Source organism: Scomber scombrus, chromosome 4 (genome assembly GCF_963691925.1).
Source record: "Scomber scombrus chromosome 4, fScoSco1.1, whole genome shotgun sequence".
NCBI classification, from domain to species: domain Eukaryota; kingdom Metazoa; phylum Chordata; class Actinopteri; order Scombriformes; family Scombridae; genus Scomber; species Scomber scombrus.
Window position 1 is genome coordinate 16676754 of NC_084973.1, and position 21406 is coordinate 16698159.

Below are 21406 nucleotides of genomic sequence, written 5' to 3' on the forward strand. Positions count from 1 at the left end.
CGTCTTTACATTCTTTACTGGATGGATTTTTTTTTTTAATATTTAGGCAATTCAGATCTCAGAGGAGGGGACAGGGTTCAGTAGTTGCCAACTTTACAGCATTTTTTTCCCAAGAGCTATACTTTAATTAGCATCTTTCCTTAAAGAGTCATCGATTTCAAATGTTTAAAGTCAAACTGCAGAGGGACAGTAGTACAGTGTGGATAACTCCTTCCTTCAACAGGATAGAAAGTACTGAAAATGAGAATTATAGGTACCTTTGCATGAGCACGTACACTCAGTTGTCTAATATTTAGTCTACCCTCATTGATATAAAATGAGGAGGACACAATATTAGAAACACCTCTCCATATAACACAGTACAGTTCAACAGCACCAGAAACTCCAGCCTCCAAAGTGACTGTTAAGTTAAATCAACGCTTCTCTGTAACAGTTTCAACAAAAACAACATCAAAAACCTTCATTAAGGTAGGATTTATTGCAGGGCTGACGTGTAAATTTCTGGGTCACTTTTAACTGTTGAGTGGATTCTACTAGACCTGCATGTGCTGGAATGGAAACATTGAAAAACAGTTAAGACTGAGCATGTCTATCCACAGGAGGAAACCTACTGTACTATTATCCGTTATCAGGTCCGTGGCACTTCTTTTCTCATGACAAGTCTCAACTTTTAGATACTTTACAAATGTTTGTTGAGTGCCGTGACGCGTTCAGGTACGCTCTGCAAATTTGATGTCTGTAGAATATGTGCCTGTTTGAACTGATTGTCAATGCACTGTGACATTTCCTCAACAGTCTGTTTGATCTGGTGGTGCGGTTGAGTAAAATATTGCACGTTTCCCCTTCCGTTTGAGCCCATATTGGTCCATTGCAGTCAGCTCTGTACATGCCTACTCGAGGGACAAAGACACATCATTTGAATGAATAAACCACAAAGTTTTACCCATTTCAGAAATAGCTGGCCAACAGCATAAAGCAAGTCTTAGCTGTGTGTTCCTACTTCTGACAGCTTATTGTACAGAATTTACAATTTGCTGATTTTTTTTTCTTCCTCTAAAAGGTGCAGAAAAACAGAGAAAGAGACCTTAACTTAACAAGGATTATCTATGAGCCCATTCAACACCTCATTTACAGCGTAGGGATAACCAGAGAGAAGCCATATCCCAAACTTCCAAAATAGATATAACAAACGTACAATATATGACACAAGATAGCAGTTCTGTTGATACAATTCTGGTGATCTGCGTGATACAATAATAAAAATACAATACTGTGCCAGGCAAAGACCTCTCAAGTTTTGGCTGCTGCAACTGAAGTTTGAAGGAGGAAAAAAACAAAAACAAAACACAATGTAGCTAAAGTAATCTTAAAACATACATAAAAAATACATTAAAATACATTTTTAAAATATCTATAATCTTAAATAACAGTAATAATCATCATTAATCAATAAAGTGTATCCTGAATGAGGTGGTGTTTAACCCCGGAGTAAAGAAGACACTTGAAGCTGGTCTTCACTGGACCAGATACCAGATCTGCACTGTAATATAACAATTATATACATAAACCTTATTAAGGCATTCAACTACATACTTACATGCTCTACTCCATTTTTACACAGGAGACCCAAATCGTGTCCTCTCTGTTCACGTACAGCATATCAGTCTCTGTACTTTTTACTTTGGCACATTAACCGTACAGTAGCAGGAGTTTTCCCTAAAGTGGCATCATACGTTACTCATTCAGGAAGGTGCAGCAGCGCAGTCTGGTGAGATGTGGTGAAATGCTATAAAAACCAGTTTCAGCTGCAACCATAGTTAAAGGGAAATTTTTTCCTTGATGGGATATTTGGATGGTTCTTTGGCCTGAGGGAAGACTAGAAAAGAAGCAAAACTGAACTGTGTGGTTTGGTAATCAGCTTGAAAATGTTAGCAAAATGTTGTCATTGCTCTTTTGAGAAAAGCTAAAAGCAGTACGAGTTCTTGATCAAATCGCTTCAAGTTGGTTTATAAATCACCCTAACTTTGATTTATATTACTGATAAATTACAATGATTTTCCTAAAAAATGTTGACAAGATTCATTTTTGGCTAAATGTTTCTGTTTGTTTGGCCGCACCCTGAAAACGAACACATTCAATCCAGTTTTACCTGATTTTCATTCTGCTCTCAGACTAGATTATCCGGGTGCGGTCTGGTGGCCAAATGGTTACTGCACACACCACATTACTACAACGTCCCTGGTTTGATTCCAGCTGTTGCTGCATGTCATACCCATCGCTTTCCCATTGTTTCCTGTCTGCCTCTTCACTGCCCACTATGCAATAAAAGCAAAAAAAGCAAAAAATAATAATCATCTTTAAAAAAACCTTGAACATCAGATTATCACGCAAACAGGACGTATAGCTTGAAATCTATTACACAAAAAAGTTTATGTTTATAGTAATAGTTGTGCTTGATGTGGCCACAGTAGTCAGTTACAGTGCAGTATCAGCACATGGACCTGATAAAAGGCTTACTGTAACCACTTTGTTTTGTTCACTGACGCATACAGTATGGGGGTTCTTATATGTGTAACCGATCCAATCTAGAAGCCTACTGTAAGAGGAAAACCGACTAACTGACTTGTATTCAAGACTGATAAATATTTAATAAACAGTAAGAAACAGTACAACATACAATATTAGCTACGTCTGTCTGTGTTGTGTTTGCATGTTCCTGCTTTGGGAAAATGCATCTTAAAATGCCTGTTAAGTTTTGTGTTTTAAACTAAATGTAGCCGTAGACTCTGTCCATAAATGTTGAGTGTGACTGGTGTTGTTTTCATGAAGAGTGGTTTGTAGCACCTGTTGTTTTCATTGTGGTATTTACCCATCTGGTGCAAGCAAACTGTTTTTCACTCTTTGCATTAACTTGTGTCACCTGTCACTCCTCAGAAGGTATTTCACAATGTCTCTCCAATCTCACTTGGGGCTGAAAACTCCTGGTTCCAGCTTTGTGCTGCTGCTGCGGCCCCAGCAGCTCGCCGTGATGCTCATGCTGCGCTGGGTCGCTCCCTGGGTATGGCTGTGAGTGCGCTCCAGCCGCTCCCGCTCCAGCCGTTCGCTGTCTGATTGGCTCTGCGTGCGCTCTGGTCTTGGTTTGTGGATGTTGCCTGTTGGGGAGCTGGGGGCTGGCTGGGAGGAGATGGTGCGCAGCAGGTGGTTCCTTTTCCTCAGGAAGTCGCCGTTTGCACCCAAGCCGAAGCTGCCTTTACGGAGCACCATGCGTGCACTGGTGGACTTGGCTGGCCGAGAGCGATGGTTGTACTCCAGCTGAGACAAATGAGCTGCATATCCCTCTGTGATGAACTGAGGAGAGGAACGGGGCAGAAACATACTGTCAGCTGGAAATAAATACAACATTTTCATGTCCTGATTAAGTTCATTCATGTTGTTTTATTCAGTTAAATGAATCCCTGATTGGCTGAGTAGGAGTAACAGACAGATGTCAAACATTAAATCACTTTTGTGGAGATTAGGGGATTGTAAAGTGTTAAGAAGTTTCTTAAAAGGATTTGGTGATTTTTAAAATGTTTCTTAGTGTCAACAAATCTCACATGCAGAGCCAAACCAGCAAGGAACTCATCCTGTTTACATGTATTGTGTGTATATCCAAAGGCTAATGTATCGTATTCCTCGGTGCTGTAGACCTCTGTTGTCAGTGAGCCACACCGCTGCTGCACTGGGTGACACGTTCCTTCATCAATGAAAAGTTTGATTACTGTAGCTCGTTTAGAAACGGATCAAAAGAGTAAAAAATAGATAAGATAGTAATGTGGTTCCGTTTAGAGAGCTTTGCTAGATTGTTGTCCTACATAACACAACCTCTTGACTTTGTACTGAAGTTCTTTGAGATACTTATGATGCAGTAAAAAGTCAAGAGGTTGTGTTAAGTAGCAGAACAAACTACAAAAGCTCTTTAAACTGAACCACATTTTCGCATGTGCACATGTGCACTAGTGTCTGCCGTATTAGGAACTTCATGCCTGAGGGTTACTACCTTTTCTATATATTTACACTTTGGAGCCATTTCTAAACAACCAGAAGTAACCACTGTACTGTCCAATACTAGTAGGATGACTTCATTGTTGGTTTGGCTCTGCACATTACATTCTTGACAATAAGAAAAATACAGAAAATCACCAGCCTTATCCTTTAAGATGTGCATAAAATAATCAAACAGTACCTGACACTGGTGCTGCATCTTCTTGGAGGGTCTACCGACAATGTATATTTGGGAGGGAGGTAGGCCGATGGCGGTGTAGACGGAGATGTCTTTGGTTGATCCGTAGCCAGCAAAAATCTTCAAGTGAGCCTGCAATCATTCAAATGAAGAAGAGCATTGTATTTTTCTGAACAACTGAGTTAATATTTCTCTCACAACAATACCAGGATAGCACTGTTGTTTTAGTTTTTACCCCTAAAAATGTAGTCTCTCTAAAAAGATTCAGACTGGACATGGCCTACAACATATATAAAACAACATACAGACCCCCTCACTGACCTCTGTCAAGGACTTGAGGAAGTTGGCTTTGTGTCTGAGCGGGTCATGGACGAGACCATCACAGAAGGAGACAATGCCATGAGGGAAGTTGTGCTGAGACAACCAAGCCACTACCCGCTGCTTCTGCATGTCTGGACGTCCCGTTACATAGATGATCAAATAGCCTAAATCCTGCCAGTGCCTGTAACGAGACGAAAAAAGAGACAATACAATCAAGAACCATGCAGTCAGTGATTTAGCAGCACAAACACAGTGACTGTTTCAAATACAAGAAAACAACACAAGAAGAGTGAGTTACCTGACGACGTCCACAGCTCCTGCCCGCACTTTAGGGTCACTGCCCATGATTGACACACTGGCAGCAAATGACCCATCAATGCTAAATACCACAAACTCTGTGCCTCGAGGGATAACCGTGAGGTAGCTGTCAGCAAATGTGTGGTCACCTCTGGAGAGTCCACAGAACAAGAAGAGTAAGAAAGATGGAGAAACAAAGACCAGATGAAAAATGTTTTTTTCTTGAAATTCACCTTGGCGAAACCGAAACACAATAAAAGTAAGCTAAAAAACTAAACTAAACTAAATGTAAACTAGGCCACCTGAGTGTTGACTAGTTTTTCAATACATGTGTAAGCTACAATGTCCTAGACTGCCTGAAAAAACAAAGGTGAATAACCAAATCATTCTCAACTCTCATTTCCTCCTTCACTTTCAGATGCAACTTTTTACAGTTGGAGGCTAAAGGGCATAGTACTTTTAGAAGTTCTGTACATCGACAAACAGTTTGCCTCATTTATTCAGTTAAAAGACAAATTTTCCCTTCCATCAACACACCTCTTTAGATATCAACAAGTCAGGAACTATATCTGCCAAAATGTGCCTAATTTTGAGTCTTCTGGTGTGAAGTATTCAAATGGTTCTCTGAAATGTATAACTGTGTGTTTAAGCTTGAGCCAGAGGTGGCACTGTTTGGCTATTCACTGTCTCTACTGACTCATAGCCTTCCTGTACAGAACATCATTATGTATGGAATGATAATTGCAAAGAGACTGATTTTAATGTTCTGGAAGTCAGAAGCAGTGTCCCTCTTCAAGACGTGGCTAATAGAACTTACCTCTGTATTGCACATGGAGAAAATCCAATATGACATGACGGACAATCTCAAGAAGTTCTACAAGACTTGGCAGCCATTCTTAGTTTTTGTTTTTTGCTTTATTTATTTATTTATTTATTTATATTTTATTTTTTATTATTTTACCTTTATTTTTTACTCTCAAGTTTAATCCTTTTGTATGTTACCATAATGCCTTGGAAAAAACTTAACAAACATATTGAGCAAAAAAAAGAAGAAGAAACAATGTTCTTATAATCTTGAATCACTCAGGAAAATAACTAACACTGTCAGAGTCTGAGACAGGAACTCACCTGACAACCATTTTGACTGGGTAGACTCCGATGCCCAGACGCTTGTCCTCTGGGATGGTAAAAGACACACGGCCACTACTGTTGGTTACCTCTGTGCTGAAGCACACCCATTCTCCTGATGGAGGCTGGGTCATGATGTGAAGGTCAACCTGAACAGAATTAGACAATAAACATTGAATACAAACACAAACACTAATCACAAAGGCAGCACTGACATCAGTCTGTGTGACAGAGTGTTTACCTTTTCCCCGGTCAAAGTGACCATGTCCAGAGGGCCGTACATGAAGCGACCCATCACGACCTGCTGACTGTCTTCTGTGAACACAGCGTCATTTACACGGTGGTTGGCAGTCACGTTCTGTCAAATGAGCCAAAGAAATGAATGAAAAAAACACAAGTAACTGATTCTTGGGGTTTCTTTTTTCAAGATTTATTTTAAGCATTTAAATATTTGATGAGATTTTATTACAAAGAAGAGGGTAAACTCAGGAAGTTTTGATTTTCGCAGACTGAGCTCCAAAGCGCCCTGAAACCTCTGATCCCTACCCTGATCTTCACATGAGTCCTCTTGCGGAGCCACTTCTCCCGAGGCTTGGAGGGAGTGAATTCAGACACTTCTTTCCCATCGAGCTCTAGGATGCTTGAGTTTTCGTGCCTCATGACCTACAGCAGACATATGGATCACTCACCCTCAGTTTCAATGGATAGACGACTGACAGCCGAGGCTGCGTACAAGCAGACATTAACAGTGGCAGGTGTGATAATATTGACTCACCTGTCTCAGGAGAAAAGACACAACATCAGTGGACTCCCAGTAGGATGCGTGGAAGAGGTGTGGTAGAGCCACTGTTGGGAAAGCGGTCAGAGCATCGGGGCAGTAGAGGGCAAAGTCCAGTCGCTTAGTGCCCCACCAACGTGCTGCAACTGCGATGAGGATGGAGTGAATAGGGTGCACAGACATAAGATGAAACTATAAGAGTCAGTGTGAGGTTATGTGAAGCCACGCAAAGGTGCTACACCCCTAAAGCAAAAAAAGAGGCAATTTCAATCTTTAACCGCAACCATCACCGATCCCAGCAGATCTTCAGCTACAGGAAGGAGAAGACGTAGTTTGTGATCGTTATTAACAGGAAAATCAAGTGCTGAAATAACACAGCAGAAGGAAGAAAACAATCATTAGACCTGATTAAATGATTATATAAACTGAGGATGGTTATTTGTGTTAGTATGTGAATGAAAAAAAGATTGGATGGATTTGGAAAGAAGGGGCTGGATTTATTCATCATTCCTCATCAGTTGAAAATACAAGCAAAGGGTAGAAAAGGAGGCTTCTTAAACACCCAGCTTCAAATTTTTTGGATTGGGACACAGAACAGGACAGTGGACAGAGAAGAGCTGTAGCCTCACGTTAAAAAATACCTTGCTCTACTTCAGCCTGGGAGTCCAGTGAGATCAGATCACATATAGCAGAGTCCAGCCCCGCTGACAGGCAGTTCTCATACTGGCCAGTGGGACTTAGACCATCACATGTTTCTGCCTCAGAGTCCAGCTCTGCCACTAGATTTGCAGCGGGAAATCCTGCAGCCTGGTTAGCCACTGCTTTCTTACGGCTTTTAGGAGGACTTTTCAGGAAGAATTTGTTTTGTGACGATAGGGCGAGTTGGGACAAAAGGCTGAACTTTTTGGATTGGTTAATTTGGCATGATATGGCTACAGGGAGAAAACAAAAAGAGAAAACAACCATATGACATACTGATGCATGTTGGTATGTGACAGTTAAAAACAGATCATGGAGGGATGCTGCTTCCGGTGTCAATAAGCTGCCTAAAACAGAAAAAAAATGTGTTATAAGAAGTTAGTTCAGGTGTCACAGCAGTGTCACAGCAGAAATCTCATGTAATTAGTTTATGTGAGTCTCCGTGGTTGTACTGTAGGTGCTAAAACAGCAGCGTATATGAAGACAAGATACATGCTCTGGTAACAGAAGTGAAAAAGTGAGAGGAGGAGGAGGAGGAGGAGGGGAGGGGGTGTTGGAAGACAATCTCACATAAAACACAACAGAGTACCGGTCATCTCAGCAAACGTTGCAATAGGTAGTGGGACGATGCAGGAAATGGCTGAGGGAGGCAGGTGTCTACATGCATTGCAACATCAGATAAATGCAGCACTCGTTCATTGCATTTACATTTAGACAGTGGATAAGAGTAAGACAGACAGTGAACAGTGGCGCTAAGCTCGCTCTTCTTCAGGACTCTGCTTGCTCTATTTGGGACTTCAGCAAGATGTGGAGAAAACACTCTCTCTTTACAATGCAGGTGTTGCGTCTCGCTAAGAAAAGGTAGTAAAAGGAGCGGGGTATTCATAATGTCTACCTGGCTTACTATAGACTGCTCCAGCTGCAGTGCAGGGTGTATGTAGAGTCAGAGAAAAGTAGTTGAGAGAGAAAAGATTAGGGAGGAGAGTGGGAAAGAGGGAAAGGACAGAAGTTAGGCTGAAAGAAAGAGAGAGAGAGAGAGGATAACTGCTGTGGAACCAGTGTGTGTGTGTGAGTGCGAGGAAGAGAGAAAGAGAGACTTGTTGGTATTGAGAACACTTACTGTTGGCTATGTTGGTGGCAGTGTAACTGTCTGCCATTCCTGAGACCTGGCTGGCAATGCTGACCTCACTGGCCCTCCGCTGGCCCCGGGAGAGGGGGCCCGTTACAGGGGATGAGGGGTACGAACTGTCCATGAAGACACCACCATGAGACTGAACAACATCCGCTATTAAGTCGAAACAAGGAGATCCCATTAGACAGAGACACAGGTAAGGGGAACTCACAGTGATGACGGGAAGGGGGATGCGGGTTAGGGTGGCAGCGGAGAAACATGACGGCAGGCACCGTGGTTTCAGAGGACTTGTGAAACCACAAGGTGGCCTCATGATGGCCAAGGTTAGATTTCTAGAACCGACCACGTGGAAACACGGGCTTATGAATACATGAAACACTTAGTGAACGTAAAATCACAAATGTCCACATCTGTTAGTCACATCCACTTTTCATCTAATAGCAAAGTAGTATCAGATAAAGGTCCTTTATCTTTGCAAATATAATGGAATAGTGCTGGAGATTTTATAAGACCTCTGACCATCATCACAAAGAGAAGCATACAATAGTTTACGGTATATTCAGGATGTATAAAAGAGCTCCAAGTACAGCACAGCACACTGCGCAAACACAACATCACAAGCACCACAATGTTCACATCTCTCTGAAACTCACACGGTCATAGAAATGCCCTCTAAGGACATCGATAATCTTTCCATCTCTTGTCAGACACTATGGAAGTGATGCAGACACACTGAAACCCCGCTTATAAACCACAGCACAAACACAAATGCTTGCGTCCTCCAAACACTGGACACAATGTAAATATGTGACGACAACAACAAAACACCACTAGAGATGCGCATCTGATTTCCCAAAGTATTTCCATGGCATTTTGTTTCTGTTACAACTATTATTATTTCTATTTATGACCAGAAATTGTTGAGACTCTACTTTTTTTTTTTTAAATCTACAAAATGTAAAAAAAATTAAACCACATACACAAAGTAATTAAAGCTACAATAGCGATGGAAATACTTAAAGAGGACACATGGTAGATACAAATCTGACCATCTTAGATTTGACAGCGAGAAGGATGAAACAAACAAGACAACAGAAACACAGTGAACAAGGATCAGGACAGGTGCAGGTGAATGGGAGAGGCTACACACACTCCATAGTGGCGGGTGTGGCTTTGAGGGAGCCCTCCTGCCAGTTTAGCACAGGCACAGGGATGCAGGTCTCACTGATGGTCTCCTGACAGCGAAGATACAGGGGAGGCCCGCTGTCAAGTAGCAGCTGAGCGTTGCTCTGGACTGTCTCCACTACAGAGGGAGGTGGAGGGGGCAGAGGTCAAGGGAAAGGGGAGGGGTTTCGGAGGTAGAGAGCCGGGTATGCAGATATGGGGACAGGAGGCCGAGAGAGGAAGAAGGAAAGAGGACAAGGAAGACACAAAAACATATGAAGCAAGAACATCTGAACATGAGACAAGAAAGCAGAGTCAAGCCCTTAGTCAAGCCCACTTTGTTTGTCAGTCATATACTGTCAGACCACACTGTTCTAGGATTTGAAAGCCCTTCAGTCTGCATGAAATCTCTGGTACTTTCTTAAACTCAAAAATCATCTTAAATTCATCTTGGTACTGAAAATCAGTCAATTAGTTACACAATGCAGACCTGAGGGTAAAGCTATCACTTTTAGGACATTAATCATAAATCAAAACCTCAGTCTGCCATCATTAAGGCACAACTTAATGCTTATTAACCATCATGTACCCTTTCAATAAGCCCTGGTTCCTTAATTGTGTCCTTCATTTTCTGTGTCCTTTTTCTTGGTGAATCCTAAAAATGATTTTGTGAAAAGGGGCAGGCTGAGGCTCTAAGGGTTACTCCACTATAATGACCAGTCCAAACAGAAACCACCAGCAGGACTATGACCACATTCAGATGAGTAAACTGCTTCACAAAAGACGTTGAAGCACAAACAGTAGAAAAATGTTTCATTTTTCTTTCAGACAATGTTTACTCTGTGTGTGAAGGAACTTTCGGCGTGCTACATAGGCATCTTTAAGGCAAGTGTGGTCTGTGGCATGCACCCATGAAAAACAGGACAGCTGGTTACCATCAGATCTGACAGTGTCTGAACTGTCAGCTGATGTTCGTTACAAAGAAAAAATCAAACAATCCAGAGAATATTGCATTTGTGTCTGTGCATGTGAATGATTAAATGTTTACTGATTTATTTATTTTTATTAATGACACCTCTCTACGTCATTGGTACAGGGGGCTCACCCAGTAGAGCTGAGTTTCCATCTCCCAGAGGGAAGCGTTGGTAACGGGGCACGTTGAATGGAGGCAGGAGGTGAAATTTCCTCTCCAGGAGAGGCTCCAGGCGGGAGGCGGAGGGATCGGCTGGGTGGAACAGGTTATAAACCTGCTGACAGGCGGGCCGCAGCTGGGCCACTAGGGGGGGAAATTGAACCAAAGACATAAGAGAGAAGAAGGGAACATCCAGTCCTCGGATGGAAAAGCAAATTTCTTTAGATATCTTCTATAATGAAAATGTGAGGTTTACTAGCTTTTAAGCATCATTAATGTCAACCAGACATAGAATTAATATTTTTAGGTATGCCCTCAACAGGTCACTATGCTACAGAGTGCATGTCCTCCTGAGACAAATCTCAGGAAAATTAACCTGTAATTTTTAATACTACTAATGTATCATACTACAGCTGGGTATTTGTACTCGAAATAGTCCAGTACCAAAGAGTATCTAAATGTCTACAGTCATTAGACATTCAATCATTCAATCAATTCAGTCAATAAATTATGCCTGCCTTAGATCCTTTTTGTACCCCGACTTAGAAAAAAATTGCTATTTGTATGGTTTTCCTTGTAGCCAATCACTGTAAGCGTTCTTTGATTTAATGCAAAGTGTGATTGGCCCACTACCACAGCAGCTACATCCCATACAGTCTGCTCTGACAACCCTTTATTGTACAGTTTTGTACAAAAATATTTCAATAATTTGGACACTTTAAAAATGTATTTGTGTAAAAATCCTTTGGATGGGGGGGAGTGGTGGCATTTTATGGGACTGAATGCTTCCATTTACATGATGGGTAGCAAATGAAGTATAAAAAAAAGGTATCAAATGAAGAACTTTATTGGTATTGGTGTTACTTTAAGGGGACTGGTGTTGGTATTATGACAAGCATTACATCACTTTGTACAAAGTAGCTTACCATCCAGCATAGGAATGACAGTCTTTCTCAGGGCGAGCACCAAACCCAGCGGAGAGCCGAACAAGAAAAAGTCAGACACTTCAAAGTCAAACTTCCCCAGGGAGCCTCCATCCAGCATAGTGCTGCTGCTCGACCTGCGTGAGGCTGCGTCACTCCGCAACACACTGGAGTGTAAGCTGGAAGGACGACACAAAGTCATTTCCTCATGCTGAACTAAAAATAAATCATACTCTGAGAGGACACTGCACTGAGTAGCTTTTATCTTCGTGTTGAGGGTTTTTGTTATCAGCATGAATCATTTTGCACACACACACACAAAACACACCTGGACAGGAAGGCCTGGTGCTGTTTTATGGTGTCCAGTTCGTAGGTTGAGGAGTCACTTCTCTTGCGTGGCAGTTGTCTTTTGGTGTCGTCACCTGCACTGGTGCGAGGGATGTCAATGTTACTGCGGCTGAGGTGGCGGCTGCCCTCCAGGGTCGGAGATGCTGACCCGTGCCCGCTATTGACAATGATGCCTGGAGAGAGGAGGTCCTGGTCCTGCAGGGGTGACCCAGGATTATGTGTTATGAAAGCTTTAGCAATTTAGAAAGAGTCCATATACTGTATGACTTTTTATGACCTTTAATGAAGGAGAGGAAAACAGCTTAAAGTGCCGAAATTCTTTGTAATCATCAACTTCGGAAAGTTTGGCCGCAAATTATATTAAAAGCTGAAACTTAAGACTTGCTACTTCACAATATATAATACATATTTACATATTTAATAAATCCTGTTCTGTTTTCACCATATCGCATATTTAGTCTCTTACCTGAACGCTGATGACACTGCCTCTACGGCTGCTGTTTTGACTTTCATTGACTGTCTGATTGCTACTGCACAGTGCATCAAACCCTAAAATTCCTCCGACACAGTCCCCAATGAGGCAAACCTGTCGAGGTCAAGGATGAGAAATAAAGTTAATTCAGTCATATATAATATAATAGAATGGATAAATAAATACAATTTGAATAAAAATAATTTCAAAGAAAGTCAAAGCAATTCAATGTTGTTGTTGTTTTTTATTATTTCATATTTTTGTGTGATACATGATTTTTTGTATTACATAAGCCTTAAAAGAACTATCATCAAACAAAATATCACAAGAACAAAGCATGAAACCAAAAAACCAGTAAAGTTATCTAAGAATACTAGTGACTTCAGAGCGCAACAACCAACCTGGCCAGAGAAAGCAGCTCCATCCAGAGACTTAATGAAGTCGGTGTACACCTGGTTTGCTCTGACAATGACTGTCGCCACGGCCTCCTGATACTGCGGAGCAGAGGTGGCCAGCAGGGGCAGAGCTGCCAGCGGGATGTGGTCCTGGCTGCTGGACAGACAGCTCTCATCGTAGCTGTATGGGCTCAGACTGTCACAAAAGACACAAATGAACTATATTAAATTGCAAAATATAAAAGACAAGAAAATCCCCAGAGGAGCTTGAAGAAATAAACACAGGAGGGGGGGACAACGGTCGTGAGCCGAACCTGGATCTTTTCCATCATAAGCAAACACCCAATGAACAGGGACCTACAATCAATAACCACAACACAACACAAAATGTCTGCATGTGTGTCCTCTTACTTGGACACCAGGGAGAAGGCCTCGGCACAGATGGCAGGGCAGGGTACCAAGCGGATGGCGATGCGTCCTAGCGCAGCGGGGTAATGAACACGCATGACTGTGTCAAAAGCCGTACTGATCGTGTTGACATCGGCCTGCTTGCTGTTCTGGTCCCCTCCGCCTGTGTCCAGGATGTTCCCTCCGTGCAGAACCAAGATCAGCACATGGATCTTGGACGGCTGCAGACACTGCTGGGATGAGCTCTCCTGAGACCAGAACATTTTAATTTTAATAAAAAACTACATTTACTGAAGGAAATCAGAAGAAATCTCTTTATTAGTAGACGACAAAGTGCTTACAGAGGAAAAAATAAAAATAAACAATAATTCTTTTGGCATCAGACATCGTTTCTTGTCTCTGATTTGTGACTATCTGCGTCCATTTCTTCAAATACAGACCACACAACAAACACACTTCTTTTCACAACCAGAGACAGGCAGAGAACCACGAAGGGAAACACCTGGATAAGTGTTCAACTACAGCAAACAACGACAATGCTTCCTGAGCACATGTGACATTAAAAGGCATATTATGCAGGATTTGCCGGTTACCATTTGTCAACACCATTCAAAGTTGGCCCCTCCTCCCGAGCGAGTGAGAGGGAGAGAGAGAAAGAGCAGCTATGGTCAAATGAGCTAGAGAGTGAGTGAAGATAGGGAGTGGCACTGGTGAGAACAAAGCTGTGTATCAGAGAAATAAAAACGCTATCGTTCTAAAGCACAAAGAAAAACGCCCAAACCGCTGCACACCCTGAAGGAACTTGCTGCAGTGCCAGATTTTGTCTAAATGCACGTCACCCTGTGCACTGTGGTCTTTCTGCTCTGCAAGTGTGTGTGTAGCTCAGCCCCGCCCTAGGTTAAGCAGACACACAGACCTGCAGCTCTTTATATATCTATAGAACAGAGCAGAGCAGGACAGAGAGACGGAAACAGTGACCTGGTCATTACACTATGAGTCCCGGCTACAGATCCACACACAGGTTGATACTCAGAAATGTCCTGAACACAACACAATAAGAAAATACAGGCAGAGGACAGAGTCTCTGTAGCCACACACACTTCTAGTGAGTCGTGAATGATGGTTAAGAGGGATTTTTTGTATGAGTCCATACATTGGTTTTTCTTAGGAAAATCCTGCATAGTATGCCTTTAAATAGAACAACATGATGTACAGTTTTGTCGAATAACTTCACACTTTCTTGAAAAAGCACTCACATAACAGCTACAAGTACAAAGGAGTCGAACACAGGATGGTGAGGTTGAGGTGTACACATGGATTTGGGTTTGGGCAACAGCAGGAAAAAGGGCAGGAGCAGTAAGTTCTGAGGTCTCTGTGGAGCTACTATAACCCACAGTGACCTGGGGCCAAAATGTTTACTTACTGACTGGTGCCTTGTTACCATGATGGTGGGAATGGGAGAGCTATCTGCTTGGCCGCTAACAGAGCCACGCATCTGAACACAAGAGGACAGAGAGGCTCAGGGACAAAAGGCCTGTCTCCACACCTCTGAGTGTGTTTTTTAACTGTTAAAAGTTAAATTAAAGATCCACTTCAGCTATGTTTTAAGCCATAAAAAGAATTTGCTTTGAATAATAATTTGTGTCTAATGTTTTTTTTCCAGAAACAAAGTTAAATAACCTTCTTGCCAAAAAAATCCAGAATCTTTGAATATGCAAATATTTTTCATTTCAAAACTAACTGCTAGACACAAGATATCTTCACTAAAAAGTCAATTTTCAGTGTATGAGCACTGAAGGAGGTTTATACATTCCACTTGTGTAAAGTTGAAAACTGGTTCCAGATTGGCTCCAAACTATTTGTGTGAAATCATCATGCCCGTAGGAACGCATTTGCAAACTGAACACACAAACTTTCCACCTTCAGCAGGTGATTGTGGAAACAGCCTTCTAGTTTCAAACTCACATTATTCAGTACAGTGAAGCTCAAACATCCAACAGAAGAAGAAAAACACATTTTTGACTTAAAATATGACAGACGTTTTTGATACTGAAGGGCATTGCTTTAGATAGTTCTTCTGTAAATTTATCTCAGACACAGTTCAGAGTCACAGACGGCTGGCTAGGAGTGCGTTTTGTGTGGAAACACACTTGTCTGACACACATACCTCGTCTAGTCTTTCTTCACTGGTTTCTCTCTTATAATCCACCGTCATTTCCTTGAACAGCTCACCTGCGAACACAAAGGCACACAGAGGCCCCAGTGATCATTAACATAAAATATTACAGCAGTGTGATTGTCCATAGTAGACTGCTCATAGTCTCCATCATACCAGGAGTTTCTTCTGTGTCTGCAGCTTCAATCTTGTCCATGAGGTCATTGGAGTTCCACTTGGTCATCTCCTTTGGAAAGACCTCCTCGCCGTCTGAGAGGTCCTCTGCAGGGGCGACACAAGACAAATCATTAACATATTATGCCACTGATACAAGCAATTCACAGTAAACAACAGGGTTATATTGTTCAGTTATATAATTATACATTCAGACCCCTTAATTTTTTCCCCATTTTGACATGTTGCAGCCTGATGCTAAAATCATTTAAATTAATTTGTAACTCATCAATTTACACTCAATACCCCATACAGACAAACGAAAATAGAATTTCAAAATTTTTTGCAAATGTATCAAAAAAGAAAAACTAATACACATCTCTGGAAGAGAAGGAGATGGACTGTAAGGTCTCCAAGGACTGACCTACAGCTCATGAGGACTGCGGCCTCCAGATTATTTTCCTCTACATATACAGATACATGTAAAAAGGAAAAAAAACTGGAAAAGAGTGCTATGAAAAATGTAGAAATTCTGTACACTGAAATTACATCTTTTTCAAATAAAAATATAATCAAATGTCGCGCAGACGGTCGAGTGGTTAAGAGCACATGCCATGTAGGCAGTGGACCCCGGTTTGAGTCCCGGCCGGCGGACCTTTGCTGCATGTCACACACCCCTCTCCCGTGATTTCCTGTGTCATTACTGTCAATAAAAGGTGTCTATGCCGGAAAAAAATCTGATATCATCACAAAAAAAGAGGAAAAACTGAAATATCACACAGACATAAGTATTAAGACCCTTTACTCAGTACTTAGTTGAAGCACCTTGGGCCTCAAGTATAGCAGCATACATTACTCAAGTCTTGGGTATGAAGAGAAAAGCTTTGCAGTCCTAGATTTGGAGATTGTCTGCATTTCATGCAGTCCCCGTCACTGAAAGGTATTAGGACAGTATTGGGCAGGTGACGAGCAGTGCCTGGTTTCCACCAGAGATAATGCACAGAATTGAGGCCAAAAAGTTCGATCTTGGTTTCATCACACCAGAATCTTGTTTCTCACAGTCTGAGTCCTTTAGGTACTCAGCCAGAGTGACCATCAGATTCTTGGTCACTTCTCTTACCAAGTCCTTTCTCCCCCGATTGCTCAGTTGGTCCGAGAGGCCAGCTCTAGGAAGAGTTCTGGTTGTTCTCAACTTCTTCTATTTGAGGATTATGGATGCCAGTGTGCTCTTGGGATTTTTTTTTACAAATTTGCAAACATTTCTAAAATTCTGTTTGTGCTTTGTCATTATGGGGTATTGAGTTTAGATTCATAAGGAAACAATGAATTTAAATGATTTTAGCATCAGGCTGCAAAACAACAGAATGTGGAAAAATGCTTTCTGAATATACTGTAACTGAAAGTTAACCAGCCTTTTTTAAACATATATTATATTAAATAAATGAGTAAATTACATTATTCAATTAATAGTAATAGAACTGTCACTAACTCCACCTTCATGCTTATTTATATTTGATACATCATTTTATTTTGTACTCTCAAATAGCATTTACAAATATAAAGGACGAATTTCCAAAAAAAGAAAACAAATCTATTTACTGCACCATAATCCACTAATAAGTTTTAAATGAGTCTTTTAAATTTATCCAAATGTCTGACAGACTGTGTTCATTAATCTAGGATTTATAAAGAAAGCTCTCAGGATTAATAAGATAATATTTTTTATCCAATAAATTCTCTCCTGGGACATATTTTCTGAGGAACTGTCAACCACCTCATGTTCACTTAAGGCTGCAAATGTAATGTGCGTATGGAGATGTAATTCCATTAACTCCTGTAATACTAAGAATAAATAACAACTGTTTTGTCATTTCATTTCTCAGTGACATGCTTTGCAAACACACTGCCAGGGGGTTGCAGCCGGTGTCTCAGGAACACAAACACCAGAGTGTGACTGCTTTGAACATCTAACTAAAAGGATTCAGTCATAAACTTGACGAATTTCTCAGGATAAATGACGTGTCCCACAAACAGATCAACATCAAGCGACTTTGTCCTTTAAGTTGTATTGCTTTTTCAGTTCTTTTCTCAGTCACATTGGTTTCCTTTATTTAGAAAACATGTACAACAATCCAGAATTTCACTGGATAAAAATTAAGCAAAGCCTTTACCTAATAGCTTCAGACAAGTTAAGTGTACCATCATTTGTAGAGTCAGACATCTCATTAATTAAACTTAGCAAACCAGACACGCATCATATGCTATCTATGATTTCTCTTCTTAAAGCTTTCATTTATTCATCTGCACTAAAAAGATCATTATCTGGCACATAGAACAAGGTAAACTAACAGTTTTAAAAAATCAATGTGGACATGCTCCTCAAGTGTTTGTATTTGATGATCACTGCAAGCGAACCATAACCACAACATACTTAAAAGCACATCTAATATCACAGGCAATCTGAGCCAAGTACATCTGTTTCCATGTTTAATTTGTGTGCTTCCACCATGTGATGCATCAAGCAACCAAAGTACACAATTATGTTCATAAACACTGCACCTAAATTTACTTTGACACACCAGCTTTGTTTATTTACCATAATTTGATATCTCTGCAGTGGAGGGAAAATGTGTAAATCATAAATAACTGAGATGGGTGCTGGAGAAGCGCAGCAGTAATCACTGTATAAACCATTAGTGACAGAAGGTTACGTGGACTAATTTAAATGATATGACAGTGTAGTAAGGAGTTTAATCAGCTTATCAAATTAAATGTATTCTGCTTTGACCTCATGCACCCGACACAAAATAATTAATCCATACAAACATGAATACTGCAATATGCAATCAATTATCAGATGCATCACTTTCCAATTACTCACAACAACAACACCTCGAGCAGAGATTTATTGAACTTGAAACCGGTGAAAACAAACAAGTGCCACTAAATCATCATCAGTATAATAAATAGTAGCAATATGCACAATTTTATTCTTGTTTTCTTATCTGGACTTATCTGAACGTTATGAAACAATCTCACCAAACAAACACTGGTGGATTATTTTTTTTTTGGGGGGGGGGGGGGGGGGGGGGGGGGGGGGGGGGGGGGGGGGGGGGGGGGGGGGGGGGGGGGGGGGGGGGGGGGGGGGGGGGGGGGGGGGGGGGGTGTTATTGCTTGGGTGTACCATGAATTGTAAAGAATTGTGTGTGTGTGTGTGTGTGTGTGTGTGCCTGTCAATGACAATAAAGGTAATGTGAGAGCTGGAGTGGTTTGGTGAGTGAGGGACTGGTGGGCAGGGACGATTGTCATGTGTGAACTGTGGCGTCAGAGTGAGCCACCTCGCCTGAGTCCTTGGTCAAACTCATCCGGCAGAGAGTGGGGGTGTTGCATCACACCCGCCTATTTCAACTGCAGCCCCAAAGCATGCTGGGTATCTGGGAAGCTTAAGAACTGATCTGTGGTTAAAGAGATGCATGCAGAGTCAAGGGAGAGGGGAGAAGGCAGGTTTGGCAAAAATGAACACATATTTATTGATCCCACCACAGACTAAAATTTAAACTGTGTTTACCATGCGCGTCGAAGAACTCCTCGTCCGAGCTGTCTTCTGAGTCTCTTGCTATGCTCTGCATCCTCCACTCAGAGATGCTGTGACGTGATGGGCTCACTGAAAGACCGCACATGAACAAAACATTCACTGTTATTTTGGGACATGTGTTTCAGCCTCTCTCTTTCCATTTTAACGCACACACACACACATTCTCTATGACAAAGAAATATTGCACAATCTCCCCCGACACACACACACACACACACACACACACACACACACACACACACACACACACACACACACACACACACACACACACACACACACACACACACACACACACACACACACACACACACACACACACACACAGTGTTATATAAACATGTAACAGTCTCTGTGATGCATTACTTCATCGCAGATGGACTGCTTGGTGGTCAGGGGAGTGTGTGAAAAGTGAGGCCCAATGTATTACAGACATTGCTACGAGTACATGAGCCAAATGCCGGCAAAGGAAAATGGCGATACTAAAAGCAGGCCTTTTGTCATCACGTATCCTCAGTCTATGCTTCATATATCATTAGTGCGGAGGAAGAGGTGGGGGCAGGCTGGTGAGAGGGGGGCACAGCTGTAGCTGTCAGCGCTCAGAAGTAAACAGCAGTGGTGGAGAGGAGGGTGGGTCACTGTGAAGAGCGTCAGCCTCTGGTCTGTGATGTCAGCACTGTTGCTAAAAATAGCCCAGGAGGAACCACAGGGGGGAGTTACAGGGGTGAAACAAGGCATGCTGGATCAGAGTCAGGGTCCAGGTGGCAGCTACAGTGAGCACAGCTTTGAGGTAGGGGTGATACTGGAGATGGGTGTATCAGAGCATGCGATGTTGTGATGTCAAAGCTGCGGCTAAAAATAACCCAGGTGAGATCCAGGGAGTTGTAGGGGTGAAGCGAGGTAAACCGTACAGTGAAGCAAATGTGGAGGAGTGAGTAAACATTGTTGAATAGAGTAAAAACATTCCACTTAACGTCAGGCGCTGGACAGAAAAGCAAAGCGTTGAGGAAAAACTGAGTGCGCATACTAAAAGCTGTTCCCAAGGTTTTTGACTTTATTAACACCAATTCGACAATCTGAGCTCAGAGCTGATTCATTCAGCTTGGGAGCGCCTTTCAGTGTGTACGCTGAACTACGAAAAAAATACAAAGCCAGTTCTGTTGTGTAGATGATGTAGAACTGATGGGACACACTAAGCATACAGATGGACTGCTGAATGGATTATGCTGCAGGATGTTTTGATACTTCGCTCTACTCTGACACTTATTACCTTTATATCCATTATAACTCACATGAATTCAGTTTTTTTTTTTTGCACTTTTTGACTTAAACTAGAAATGTTAAACAGTCTTTTAGGTCAGTAGTGGATGTGTTTGATACTGGGCATAGATTAAAGAGAAGTGCTACATTGGCTTTTCACAAATTTGACCTTGTTGAAATCTTGACATACAAGCTTCCACTGTGAACAGTCAAACATCTCGACTGGCTGTGTTTACTTGTGGAGCAGTTGTTGCTGGTGTCAGGAGACTACAACCCTTAAAGTAAAAAGGAGTCAACAAATAATACTTCAGGGTGTGATGTTGTGTAAAGAAAGCAGCATGGAGGCTGAAAACAGCACAGGGATGAAATGCAGGCCTGTCTGAAACCTTTCACACCAGCCTCAAACACGTGCATACACTAAGGTGACACGGACAAACAGGTGAAGATGGCTCCTCACCTCCTCTCTTGGATGAGCGGGAGGACCGTGATGAGGTGGACCACTGCTTGGTGAGTACGCCTCGTGGCTGGAGAGTCTCTCCTCCTGAGCTGACAACAACCACCTCCTCAGCTTCGATGGAGTTGATCGCCTCTTTAGCCTCTTGTTCTTTGTCTGGAGACAGGGCACCTCCATTGGCCTCGGTGGCCTCCTCCGCTTGGCTGAACTGAGCCATCTTCGTGGCCAGGGCCAACTGGGTTTCCAGCTCCAGCTGCCTGATGTCCTCCATGGTCAAACCGTACCACTCATCCTGCCAGCACCAGGCCTGCCGGTGGGCTCGCGCCATCACCTTTCTCAGTCCTGGAGA

General features: G+C 42.1%; 1 protein-coding gene across 3 annotated transcripts in view; it reads right to left on the bottom strand.

The window, feature by feature from the left end:
- Positions 1 to 459: 459 nt before the first annotated feature.
- The window catches only part of LOC133978721 (membrane-associated phosphatidylinositol transfer protein 2-like), a 45490-nt gene continuing 24543 nt past the window's right edge, over positions 460 to 21406 (bottom strand). Inside the window, exons 6-26 of one of the 3 annotated variants that reach the window (XM_062417022.1) lie at positions 21061 to 21399; positions 19317 to 19412; positions 15752 to 15856; positions 15587 to 15651; positions 13423 to 13667; positions 13018 to 13207; positions 12611 to 12730; positions 12125 to 12339; positions 11800 to 11975; positions 10847 to 11017; positions 9728 to 9880; positions 8566 to 8730; positions 7388 to 7678; positions 6744 to 6892; positions 6515 to 6631; positions 6210 to 6326; positions 5969 to 6117; positions 4842 to 4991; positions 4544 to 4724; positions 4226 to 4354; positions 460 to 3348 (exon numbers count right to left, since the gene is read on the bottom strand). In XM_062417022.1, the coding sequence (XP_062273006.1) occupies positions 2962 to 3348; positions 4226 to 4354; positions 4544 to 4724; positions 4842 to 4991; positions 5969 to 6117; positions 6210 to 6326; positions 6515 to 6631; positions 6744 to 6892; positions 7388 to 7678; positions 8566 to 8730; positions 9728 to 9880; positions 10847 to 11017; positions 11800 to 11975; positions 12125 to 12339; positions 12611 to 12730; positions 13018 to 13207; positions 13423 to 13667; positions 15587 to 15651; positions 15752 to 15856; positions 19317 to 19412; positions 21061 to 21399 (3710 nt within the window). In that variant the 3' untranslated portion in view covers positions 460 to 2961. The remainder of the gene's footprint in view (positions 3349 to 4225; positions 4355 to 4543; positions 4725 to 4841; positions 4992 to 5968; positions 6118 to 6209; positions 6327 to 6514; positions 6632 to 6743; positions 6893 to 7387; positions 7679 to 8565; positions 8731 to 9727; positions 9881 to 10846; positions 11018 to 11799; positions 11976 to 12124; positions 12340 to 12610; positions 12731 to 13017; positions 13208 to 13422; positions 13668 to 15586; positions 15652 to 15751; positions 15857 to 19316; positions 19413 to 21060; positions 21400 to 21406) is intronic. The other 2 variants (XM_062417020.1, XM_062417021.1) reach the window with 2 other exon arrangements.